We start from the raw sequence: 13,464 nt of genomic DNA, 5'->3' as shown, positions 1-13,464 counted from the left end.
TACAGTATGTGGAAAATAATGTGTTTTTTGAACCTTAAACCACATAAACATTTCATTAGACCAAATACACAAAATAATGTTCTTTTTTAGCAACGTCATATGACCCCTTTAAGTAGGGAAAAAACAACAACAAGATGGTGAAAAAATTTGATAGAAAAATAAAAAATAACAAAATAAAATAATCAATCAAATAACAAAAACTCAAATAGAACATGGCACTTGCAACAAAAAGATCATGGGTTTTAATCTATTGGAATGCATACAATTGAAAATAAATAAATCAATAAATAAATGCAACGCACTTTTTACATTGTTACAAAAAATATATATTTCAAACAAATGCCGTTCTTTCTATTCATAAAAAATAATAATAATTGCATCACGGTTTTCGCAAAAATATTACGCACTATTCAGCATAACGGTTTTAAACATTGATTTAAAAAAACTTTTTTTTAAAAAGCAAATCAGCATATTAGAATGATTTCTGAAGAATCATGTGACACTGACACTTTGCATCACAGGAATAAATTATAGGGATGCACCATATTGGATTTTTGCGCATCAATTACTGCTTTATTTAATCAGAAACACAGTCTAAATGGTATTTGTGTAGGCTATTTTACTTTTAATTTAATTAGAAGTAGGCCAACAGAGCCCCCTACAGATTAAAACTCCTTACCGAACTGGCATTAGGACCCGGGGGAGGCTGCCGCTGCTGCCACTGCACGTGCTATTACTGTTTACTATATCGCACACTGAACGTGTCATTCTGTACGTGCTTTCACAGATTAAATGCAGCGATCCAAAACAGTCAATCTAATCATCATTCAGACAAAACTTTACTTCAAGAATGAGCCACACTGCTGAGCACATGTGAGTTAACACATTCCTCTTATCGGCAAGACATATCGGCATACTTTTTCATATCGGGCCGATGCCGATATTTACATTTAAAGCCATTATCGGCGGATTCTGATATCAGTCCAATAATATCCAATAATAAATTATATTTTAAATATACACTCAAATAAAAACTGTTAAGTTATAATAAAATAAAATGAATAAATAAAAAATGCAAACCCCAAAGGGAATGGTAGTCTGTGTGCGTAGATAAATATAGTATAGATAAATATAAAATAATTTTTCAATACCAAAAAGCATAGATACACAGTTCAAATTAATTGTAAAAGTGTATCCAATATTAGTACGTGCTCTGTATTGTTAGGCTTATCAGCTCACAAGATTTTATAACAGAATCAACACAGATGCTTGGAAAAAGATACTAAGCTTACTAAATATACACCCTAAAAGTTTCTACATTCAGAAGCACGACTAGCTCCAGGGCAGAGAAAAAAATAACTGATCTGAACGGCTTGTTCATTTTTTTACTACTGAGTCATCGTGATGATTCAATGCACTCTTCTACGCTTTTTGCTTATCAGTTATGTTTTCTTTATTTATCCAACAGTCCCAAAATGCTTTACCTGTTGCACTGCTTTGCGAAATGCTACTCAAGATGTGTTTAATGCGTTCTGTGCTTGACTGGTTTTGTTCATAAACACGTACTTGGATGTTTGGGCTCGACTGCTACTCTGACGATGGGCGTAGCTTCAAAGTTGAGTGGCGTGAAGGGCGGGCAGGCCGGAGATGTTGAGATGGTGGCCGACTTGAGAATGAATTCCTCCATTCCACCAATACCTGCAGAGATACAAACAGCATTAAACAAAGCTGCATTCAAAAGACCAGTCAAGCACTAGGATTTTAAACCTCAGTGCTCCAATAATGTTCCATAATTTTTTCTTTTTTACATTAAACATTATTATTTATACAACGGCTGTGTGAGTAAGAGTGTAAGCATGTGTTTGTGCGAGTTGTGCTGGAAAAAGAAAAACACACTTTGGAGAACTCTGACATTCGCATTAATAACAGACATGATTGCAGGGCTGTGATGGAAATGGAGAACCCAAAATTCATCTGGCCCAGGGAAGCATCCCCCCAAAAATTGTGCTTAATTAAAGGAATATCGAGTTTGTGTGACCGAATGGAATTGAAGCGTAGTTCAGGCAGACCACTAATCTCTACCATATCAGCCGACGCTCAGCTGATCAATTACTCCACCTACTCTAATCAAGAACCGTATTTAAGACATTCAAACGCATGCTCTTCAGTCGGTCGCACAGACATTTGCACCCACCTCCACCCCTTCACCCCCTAGCAGCTCCATAAACTGCTGTGGGTTCTTCTTAGAACTATTATGACTGAATTCATGTCACTCTCTTTATTTTGCAATTGTTGTATTTTCTGCATATGTGCGTAGCTAAGAAATATCTGGTTATTGCCAGGCTGGGGAATTCACACATAAGGATGGATCTTAATCTGTCTTTTATAAAACGGATAGTTCCGGTCCTTGATTCTGATTGGCTGAGCCACGTTCAAAGCTGTTGTAAATTACTCTACAAACATACACCTTTGTTTATGTTTGTGTGTTGCTTAGCAAACACTTTGTTGCAACCACAACTGATTCTGAGGAACTACATTGTTTGGTGGAAGAATACTGTTTTTATTAATATCATTATATCAACTTTATTTGCTCTGTATTATTTTGTGAAACCTTACTCCGCTTCGCGTCGTGCCTAACAACGCCCCTTAGCTGTTATAAATTCACTGTAAACCACGGCTTCTTGGGGCTTATTGCTATAATGTATAGCAGCTGAACCCCTTAAAGCCTAAGCTTTCGCCAAATTCAAGAATTGCCAATAAATGTATTATTATGAGGTGACCTTGGGTGTTTTGAAAGGCGCCATTAAATAAATTAGCAATATATTCTAAAAGTGATGTGTGTTTAACTGTCAACTTGAGCTTTGAATCCGTGGCGGAAGGAAGTAGTTTTTCAAAGTAAAAAGTGCATTATTAATTATTAATTTATAAACTGAGGAACTACACCAATGACATTTTACAACCACAACTAACCTTGCCTTATGATAAATTCAGTTTATCTGACATTTTAATAGAATTATTGACATTGACACCATCATGGAGGCATGCAACATGTTTTTTTTTTTTTTTTATAATAATAATGATAATAATAAAAATTTTACTAAAACAAAATAAATAAATAAATAAAAAGCTACCAGCAAAGTAAATCAATTTGGAGAGAGGATGATTGGTGAAATACAGAAAACTAGAGACTGATCATGGATTATGAATATACCGTAGATAGACTTCTCACAATTATCTTACTGAGAGTTTCTTCATTCCTGAAGTAATTCCCTCAATTCTTTCTTTTGCACTGCACATGCAAAAGTTCACAGCAAGACCCTCTATTTAACACACTTCTTACATTTTCCACAAAAAAAAAAAAAAAACGTTTCAGGACTGACTGGTGGGCAGAAATCAGAGGAGATGCATTCATATAAAAACTGACTGATAGGGACAACTGAATGAAGTGCTTCAGAGGCTCAGCAGGACGACCATTTCACTCGGCCCTCAAATCCCATTCAGACGAATTACATCAGGTCCAAGAGTATTTCCATCAAGAGCCCCAACCCGAGAGGTTAGTTTGTTCAGTCAATGAAGCAGCCATGAGTCAAGAGCTTCTGTCACAGGCCGGGCTTATTAAGGCCAATTCCAGCCAGACTCACAATCGTGTTCATGTGCAAACACCTGGAGGCTGTAAAGTCGGTAATAAAAATGGCTTAACGGTAATCACAGCACAGGCCTGCGGAGGCTGAGCGGCGTATGAAGTATTAAGTCTGACGGTTCGGGCGGTGTTGGCTCGTCGGGTCGATCTCTCCCGCAGGATCAGTATCCATGCATTCAGAGCATGACATCATGGATCGACTCACAAACGTTTATTATAGCAGCACCGCCGTGCCGACATACCAGATATACTGTAGAAAAATAAACCATGTATACGGGGTCAAATGTGCATAAGCATTAAATCTGCTAAATAAATTTAAAACGAAAGGGTTGTTAATGCAAAGTGAGATGCAGAGTGGATGAATTGCTCATCGGAGGGATCGTACGTGTCCTGCTTTGACATTCTTTCTATAAGTGTTTGCATATGTCTGGAACAGGGCACACGTTTTTCAGGGCAGGATGTTGCACAGATGCCTCAAGGCATGATAAAATGAGACGGTCTCTTTAGTTTAGAACACACAGACTAGTTTAGAATGCAGTATACAATCAGATCCTGGAAAAACCGGAATGCTTGATTCTGATTGGTCAATCATGACATTCTAAGGTTAACTATTTGTGTATAATGAGAATAGTTTGATATTGTGAATTGATGTCTTTCAACAACTTTTTTGAACATCTGCCATTGGTTGGAACAAACAGAAGGCCCACCCCCAAATGTACACCATTGGTTAAACCACTGTTGCCATGTCGGATTTTGTTGTGATGCTCAAACAGTTTTTCTCACACTTTTAATCAGAATTGTCCTTCAGAATTCTGATTGACAGTTGTCTATCCACATTAAGCTAAAATACATGAAAATATTGGATCATCATACTACCATATGTTTCTCTATCCAATTCCAATGCGGATAGAGAAATATAAATGATTCCTGGAATGATTCTCCAAAAACAATGTGGCACCACATTGTCAAAACTGTTTGTCTGTGCATCACGACCAAAACGGCACTGGCCAAACCAATGCTGTAAGTTTGGACGCAGGAATACCTGTTTGAAAACAGTCATCGACTGAATGGAATATCATATATTCTTATTATTCCTGCCATATAAAGATATTGCAGAAAAAGTAGGCAGCATGCTAATATGATATAACAAATCAGTGGTGTTATTGTTAACTAATAAACTATTAAAGTGGTTTTCACTAATTGAAATAAAGCTAAAATAAAACAAAATATAAATATTAAATGAAAAACTTTATAATTAAAATAAATAAATAAAGACAAAAAGAAACAAATAATTTTTTTTTTAAATGTTCCTTAACTATAACTGAAATAAAATAAGTTCAAGTTGAAGTAATGAAATTAATAAAATAAAATAAATTGAAGCTAAATAGATAAATAATTTTGAGAAGAAAAAAAAATGTAATGTAAACTGAAAATATAAAAATAAAAGCCAATTCAAAATATGAATGAATACTATAATAGTATTTAGGGTAACACTTTACAATAAGGTTCATTAGTTAACTACTTCGGTTAACATGAACTAAGAATGAACAATACTTCTACAGCATTTATTAATCTTAGTTGATGTTAATTTCAACATTTACTAATGCATTATTAAAATCAAAAGTTGTGCTTGTTAACATTAGTTAATGCACTGTAAATTAACATGAACTAACTGTGAACAACTGTATTTTTTCATTAACTAACATTAACAAAGATTAATAAATACTGTAGCAAATGTATTGTTCATTGTTTGTTCATGTTAGGGTGTACTCACACTAGGCGTTTTGAATCGTGCCCGAGCGCTTTTGACCCCCAAAGCCCGGTTCGTTTGATTAGTGTGAGCGCTCAGTGCCGCGCTCAGGCGTCTTAGTTAATACATTAACTAATGGAACCTTATTGTAAAGTGTTACCCTATAATAGTATTTAAACAATACAAAAAAAAAAATCAATACAGCCATTATTTTTGCAATTTCATGGTGACGAATGGTGCAGAAAGTAGACACACCACCTTTAAATCAAACATTCAGAAATGAAACAACTACTTGGATTTTAGTTAAAACAACACTTCCTAAGATCTAGACACATGTCAGTGGATTTCTCTGGATAATGACAGCAGGACGAAAGAAGGGTGAATGATTTGAGCAGGGGTTATTCTCCTCCCTCCTCTAGCAACAGTCTTTTAACCTGCGAGTCACTCGTTCATCACTGAAACTGCGCCGGAGCACGGAACAGATACTATTTTGTGTGCGCTACTGTCATCATTACGACCGCAAACATATTCTATTATTACTACTACACTACACTTTTCAATTAATTTAATTCAATCAAGTATATTTAGGTTTATAATGGCTCTGGTTCTTACCTTATTGATGAACAGGAAATGTAGTTTGCGAGATACATATAAGTGAAAATCAATGCATGTCATAAATTATAAATTAATTATTATTAATTATTCGGCAGAATATTAGTGAAAGTGGTTTTGTCCGTTATTTCATACATGACGCAAGCGTGCTCCGGCCCGGAAAGTTTAGTGCAAGTGTGAATGCAGGCCAGCGGGGGAGTGGGGAGGGGGGATAATCGCGCTCGGGCTCGGTTCAAGGCAACCGTGCCTAGTGTGAGTACACCCTTAGTTAATACTAGGGCTGCACGATAAATCGCATGCGATATTCCTTTAAATCAAACATTCAGAAATGAAACAACTACTTGGATTTTAGTTAAAACAACACTTCCTAAGATCTAGACACATGTCAGTGGATTTCTCTGGATAATGACAGCAGGACGAGAGAAGGGTGAATGATTTGAGCAGGGGTTATTCTCCTCCCTCCTCTAGCAACAGTCTTTTAACCTGCGAGTCACTCGTTCATCACTGAAAGTCAAGCCACATGCAGTGGTCAGTCTAGACACAAGAGCTCTTTGTGTGTGACTCTTTAACACGTCCAGACGGGCCCGAGGCACACTGCCATATTTATCCACAGCGCTGATGATTTCCTGCTCGTGTTGACCCCTCTCACTCCCTCCTCTCGAAGCACTGATTCAGGGCCAGCTCATCCCCGACTAACTCACCATACAGCCGACAGCACGCCGGATCTCAGATCAGCGGCTCGGGACACATTCAGTCTCCCTAAAAACAAGCAAATCCTTCGCTCATCGGCATCAGATGGTGTTTTAATGATTGCTACATAAATCCATCCTGCTCTAAACTTTTCACCTCACACATGCTTCTGATTTCCACACCACAGAGCTGCAGATCTTCAGGGTGAAAATGGAGAAAATGAGCACAGGGTAATTATTGAAAACCTAAACTTATATTTTCTGAAGGAAATACCTGTGTACTTCATACTAGTCTATCCATCTGTATACCTGATAAGCTCATTTGATTCTGCATTCTGACAATGTTATAGTCTTATAGTATAAACCCAAAGTATTCTCCGGTACTGTTTGGTGCACATTTCGCCATTAGCGTACTGTACATGCAAAGTCTGGTTTTTATACCTGTGCGAAGTCTGTACACTCAGTCTGAGGCAGGTTGCAACACTGGCCCATACCGTTGTTTTACAAGCGAAAAAGAAACTGAAGAGACAGAACAACAACAACAAACTACTGGAGACTGCAATAACAATAGATGAACGCATTGACACGCACTAGTGTGAGGAGGTTAAGAGATACACAAAACCTACCCAAAGTTTAAAAGAGTACAAAGACATTTTTTATTGTTCATAACTTCTGGAGAGAAAGAGCACAGACACTGGATAGAATCAGTTAAAGTACCAGATAATTATTCAAACCTAATAAATATCTAGTTTTTCATATAACGAGTTAAAATGATGTAAAGCAAAATAAAAATAGAAGCAGGAATTGATAGTAATATGAAATAAAACAGACAGACAGACACAGAAAAACCAATAGATAAATTATTGCTGTTCTTTTTGACAGGGTAGATAAATAATAACTTAAAATAAACTTATTATAATGAGAGATAAAATAATAAAATACTGAATAAAAGACATTTGATGGATGGATGGATGGATGGATAGAATGACAGAAAATGATAAACATTCTAATAAAATGTTTGGGTCCCACTTTATATTAAGTGGCCCTAATACCTGTGTACTTGCATAGTAACTAGATGTGTACATAGTATGTAATCACAGTGTAAGTACACATTGGTACATAGTATATACAGCTCTTATGTTTGTGTAACTACACATATGTAACAACCCACTGAATGGTTTGTGTAAGTACAAATGTGTAACAGGACATTGGTAACAACACTTTTTGGTAATGAAAGTACAAATGTGTAACAGGACTAACAGCACTTTTTGGTAAAGAAAGTGTTACACTTTATATTAGATTTACCATGCAATTAGGGCTGTCGCGATTTGTCGATTTTATTCGACTATTCGATTTTTAAAAATCCTTGACTTCATTTTGCTCGCGTCGACTAACCGGCATTCCGAGAGCGTCTCAAACTCCATCTCTGCATGTTGTTGTGAGTTTGGGTTTATTATAACATTAATCTGGGAACGCATCGTGCGCCATTTCATCAGATTTGTAAGGTGAATCATTTATAAATCTATTAAAACACAGGAGAATACATCATGGTTTCAAAATAAAAGCTCAAACCCTCACTCCTGAGGAGTTACCATGTAAGTACACTGGTATTACAGTGGTGCATCAACTCGAGATCCAACTCCTCCCATTTTACATATCCCTAAACCTACCTATTTCCACCACCTGGATCAAATGGTTCGAATTACTCTTATACATATTGTTGTTACAAAATGTAGTTATATAATTCCTGTTACACGAGTACTTAGTGAAGTGAAAAAAGTGTTGTTACCAATGTCCTGTTACACATTTGTACTTACACAAACCATTCAGTGGGTTGTTACATATGTGTAGTTACAGAAATATTACAGCTGTAGATACTATGTACCAATGTGTACTTAAACTGTGGTTACATACTACGTACACATCTAGTTACTATGTAAGTACACAGGTATCAGGGCCACAATATAAAGTGGGACCAAATGTTTTAATGTAACGAAGCTGAAACTATTCTCGGATACATCTACATCCTCTTTTGTTAGTCAAGGGCTTTTTTCTGCATTCTAAAAATACACATTTTCAATGCACAATTTTCAAACATTAATCTTAAATGTATTAAAGTATAAAGTTAATCAAGTCCAGAACACACAGCACAGTGTGTGAGTTAAGTGCTTGAACTGAACTAATTGATGAAAATTGTGGAGAAAAACAGGGAGCTGGAGAACAGATGAATTTCAATCCAGTGCTTGACTTGCAAGAGTTTAACTTCTATTTGAAGGGAAAAATCCAAAATGCCGCATTTCTGAAACGGCCGTCCTCTGATAAGAGCTGATCCCAGAGCTAAAGACACGGCTCACTCTGCTCTTTCTAACTGTAAAACAGAGACGCTCTTTCAACATGAAACATGAGCAGGTAATTACTCAAAGGTGACTGCGTCTCAGAGGCATTCCTCAACAAAAGCATAGCAAAAGAGCCAAAATAACCTGGGAAGAGCTACATACAGTAGGAGAACACCCGCCGCAGGAATCTGGGCCACACATGGAAGAAATCGATGGTCTTGGAAAAATGGAAGCTAAATTTGAGCTGAAGGGTTTTGGAAATTAAGAACAATTACATCCTGGCAGAAACGATGGACGAAATTGAGGAGGTTGCTGCAAAAAACTTCAGACTGATGTTTTGGAATTCTGGAATGGAATCTCTTAGTGGTTTTTTATTTATCATTATAATTTTTTTAACAGGGTAGATAAAAAAAAAAAAAAATTTTACTAAATAAATAATGAAAGATAAATAAGTCGATAGAATGATAGATAAAATGACAAACCAATAAATAGATATAGCTAGATAGAATGATAGAACGACAGAAAGAACGATAGAACAACAGACAGACAGACAGACACAGACAGACAGACAGACAGACAGACAGACAGACAGACAGACAGACAGACAAGATAGATAGATAGATAGATAGATGGATGAACGAACAAACGATAGAAAGAACGAACTAACTAACCAACGAACGAACGAACAAACGACAGACAGACAGACAGACAGACAGACAGATAGATAGATAGATAGAACGATACAATGACAGAAAGACAAACAGACAGACGGATGAACGAACAAACGATAAAATGAACGAACTAACGAACAAACGACAGACAGATAGATAGATAGATAGATATATAGATAGATAGATAGATACAATGACAGAAAGAGACAGACAGACAGACGGATGAATGAACAAACAATAGAATGAACGAACTAACTAACCAACGAACGAACGAACGAACAAACGACAGACAGACAGACAGACAGACAGACAGATAGATAGATAGATAGATAGATAGATACGAACTAACTAACCATCGAACGAACAAACGACAGACAGACAGACAGACAGACAGACAGCTAGCTAGATAGATAGATAGATAGATAGATAGAACGATACAATGACAGAAAGACAAACAGACAGACAGACGGATGAACGAACAAACAATAGAATGAACGAACTAACGAACTAACGAACAAACTGATGAAATGATAGACAGAACGAACGAACAAACGACAGACAGACAGACAGACAGACAGATAGATAGATAGATAGAATGCTGATGATGAAATGATAGACAGAACGAACGAACAAACGACAGACAGACAGACAGACAGACAGATAGATAGATAGATAGATAGATAGAACGATACAATGACAGAAAGACAGACGGATGAACAAACAAACGATAGAATGAACGAACTAACTAACCAACGAACGAACAAACGACAGACAGACAGACAGACAGATAGATAGATAGATAGATAGATAGATAGATAGATAGGACAAATGAATGAACTAACTAACTAACTAACTAATGAACGAACGAACGATAGAGAGATAGAACAAATGAACGAACAAACGATAGAATGAACTAACTAACTAACGAACGAACGACAGACAGACAGAGACAGACAGACAGATAGATAAAAAAATGAACAAACAAACAATAGAATGAACTAACGAACGACAGACAGACAGACAGACAGATAGACAGATAGATAGATAGATAGATAGATAGATAGATAGATACTGCAGGTTGAAGAAACAACACAAGCTGCTACAGACAGATGACAAACACTTCTTGCTCAAGTCTGTCAAATGCTCGGGCTATTTTTAATCACTCACAGTACGGCAGAATCCCATCACCACCAAGATAGAAACTCCATTTATATGCATTTCCTGTATGTATAGACATACAGCTTTACACTAGCGATCAAATGTTCATCTGTTTTACACTATACTTTCTCAGTGGTTTTAACTCCACTGCTTCCAGCACTTCTGTACTGTACTGTGGGAGATCATTATTTAGTCAAACAGCTTAGTCGAGAGCAAAGCAAACAAACAAAAGTGTGTACAGTCTCTCTTGGCAAGCGTAGAAGGCGAGTCCTCTGAGGACAAGCAGAGGACAAAGGTCAAACACAATAGCCCCAGACCGTCGGTTTCCGCTCGCACCGCAGCACTACGGCCGGGCAGCGAGGCTTATGGAGGCAGTGTTTGGATCCCGTCCTGATTGCGGTGTTAGCGCGGGTTAGGGAAGAGAACGCTACATCTGTCTGAGTGGTTGGAGGGAACAGAGGAGGAACAGATAGAGCGAAGGAAAGAAAAGACGGATCAAAGAGCACAAAGGGGCAAACAACCGAGAGCAAGTGATCTCAATGACTCAAGCGAGAAGAAATTTCCTCCAACCACATTTTTTTTTTTGCCAAAAAATAGTGCGAGAAATGACTGGTCATGGCTAACTTGTAGCTTTTTTAACCAAAACATTTTCTATATGTCATACACATACTCCTGTTCAAAAGTTTGGGGTAAGAGTTTTTAATTTTTTGAAAGACATTAAAACGTTTATTCAAAAAGGATGCATTAAATTGATCAAAAGTGTAAGAAGCTACATTTATTTCTCTTATTTATTTTCTATTAAGATTTCTATTTCAAATAAATGCTGTTCTTTTGAACTTTCACAATTATATTAAGTAGCACAACTGCTTTTAACATTGATAATAATCAGAAATGTTTCTTGAAGAGATAGAGCGAAGGAAAGAAAAGACGGATCAAAGAGCACAAAGGGGCAAACAACCGAGAGCAAGTGATCTCAATGACTCAAGCGAGAAGAAATTTCCTCCAACCACAAATACAGTTGGCCCAGGCACAAGTTATATAAAGAGGTTTTTTCACTTGCGGTGCCTTTGGCAGCGGCGCCGGCTCTCAGCTGTGGTTCTTCAAAGCAGAGAAAAACCTGAATAATAATCACGGCTAATGATTTCAACAGATTTTGGTCTTGCATGTTTCATCATGTTTATAGCACACATACATTTTCGCTCAATGTAAAGCCAAGTGCAATCCATTTCATGACAAGATAATGAGGAAGTTACATTGCTTTGGAATCATCAAAGAAATAAAAACACTAGTGTCTCATTTTTTTAAATAAAGAAGTAGAAACTACACACAGTAATGTGAGACAAACGAACAGTCCTAAAGTTACTGCTTTTCACTCTATTTTGCATCCTCTCTGAACTGTAATATAGATAAGACATAAGAATGGTTAATAAGGAAAATGCATACTGTATTAAAAGCACCGCTTCAATGCTAGGGTGCAATGTGTTGCCGCGATGTTGCTATGTGGTTGCTCGGGTGTTCTGGGCCTAATTATGATGATATTTTAACATAGCCCTTTTCATAAACTGTGTCAATTCAAAGTTCTACACTTCGTCAAAATAATAAAAAAGGAAAAACATAAAACTCAATTTCTAAATAATAAAAAAAAAAATTATACACAAATGATGCTGAAAATTCAGCTTTGATCACAGGAATAAATTACATTTTAAAATAGATTCAAATAGAAAACAGTTATTTTAAATTATAAAAATATTTCACATTATTCCTGTTTTTACTGTATTTGTAATCAAATAAAAGCAGCCTTGGTAAGCAGAAGAGACTTCTTTGAAACACAAAACAAAACTTTTAGTGTAGTTTATCATTAAGAGAGTGGTGAGTGAAAATGTGATATTTGCTAGGTTAGAAGGCATGAATAGCTGCAGTTAATAATCACAATTCAAAGTCAAACTGTAAGTGTTTAAAGTCAGATGATTCACTGAAAAATAATAACATAATATGAATAATTTCAGAACTTTAAAACCTCTCTCACACCCGTCTCCTCCTCAATAGCAGGGCTCACGCATTACCATCATCTTCTTCTCACGCTTGCTAAAATAACTGATTTCTGGCCACCTGTCTTTGAGTTTGTCTTGTTAGAGCTGAACGCTGCTGCGTCTGAATCAGGTCTTCCCCTCAAACACTCCCTTCCTTTTGCTCCTCTCTGTGTTTTTCCTAAATGAGATGGACGCGGTTAGAATCAGGATGCAGGTTGATGTCATTGGCCTAGTTTATGATTAACGTTTCGCTTTCATTCGTTGTTTACAGCACGAGCAAAAAGCTTTGTGTTCGGTGCCAAGTGCGGCCCGTGTTCAGAGGTAAGAGACGAGAGATTTCCACAAAGAATGGACAGCTTCTGCCTGCAAAACTGGACTGTATATATAATTAGTTTCTTTTTAAATGCAGGTCCAGGCTGTCAGACCTGCTATAATCACTGGGGTTTCGAGCACTGACGGATAGCTGTTGACTAAACATATTCAAGTCTTTTTGATACCCTGTTGAGGTATTATATTTACATTACATTACATTTAGACATTTAGCAGACGCTTTTATCCAAAGCGATTTACAAATGAGG

The 13,464-nt window shown here is 36.7% G+C and overlaps 1 protein-coding gene across 1 annotated transcript in view; it reads right to left on the bottom strand.

The window, feature by feature from the left end:
• LOC107709500 (elongation factor-like GTPase 1) overlaps positions 1-13,464 on the bottom strand; it is a 115,819-nt gene that overhangs the window by 29,732 nt on the left and 72,623 nt on the right. The window contains 1 exon segment of the mRNA XM_016513992.1: positions 1,567-1,698. Within this exon segment, the coding sequence (XP_016369478.1) occupies positions 1,567-1,698 (132 nt within the window).

The sequence above is a fragment of the Sinocyclocheilus rhinocerous genome, unplaced genomic scaffold, assembly GCF_001515625.1.
Source record: "Sinocyclocheilus rhinocerous isolate Xijiao unplaced genomic scaffold, SAMN03320098_v1.1 scaffold1467, whole genome shotgun sequence".
Classification (NCBI taxonomy): domain Eukaryota; kingdom Metazoa; phylum Chordata; class Actinopteri; order Cypriniformes; family Cyprinidae; genus Sinocyclocheilus; species Sinocyclocheilus rhinocerous.
The sequence above is the reverse complement of the archived record's forward strand: the minus strand, read 5'-3'. Positions and strand labels throughout refer to the sequence as shown.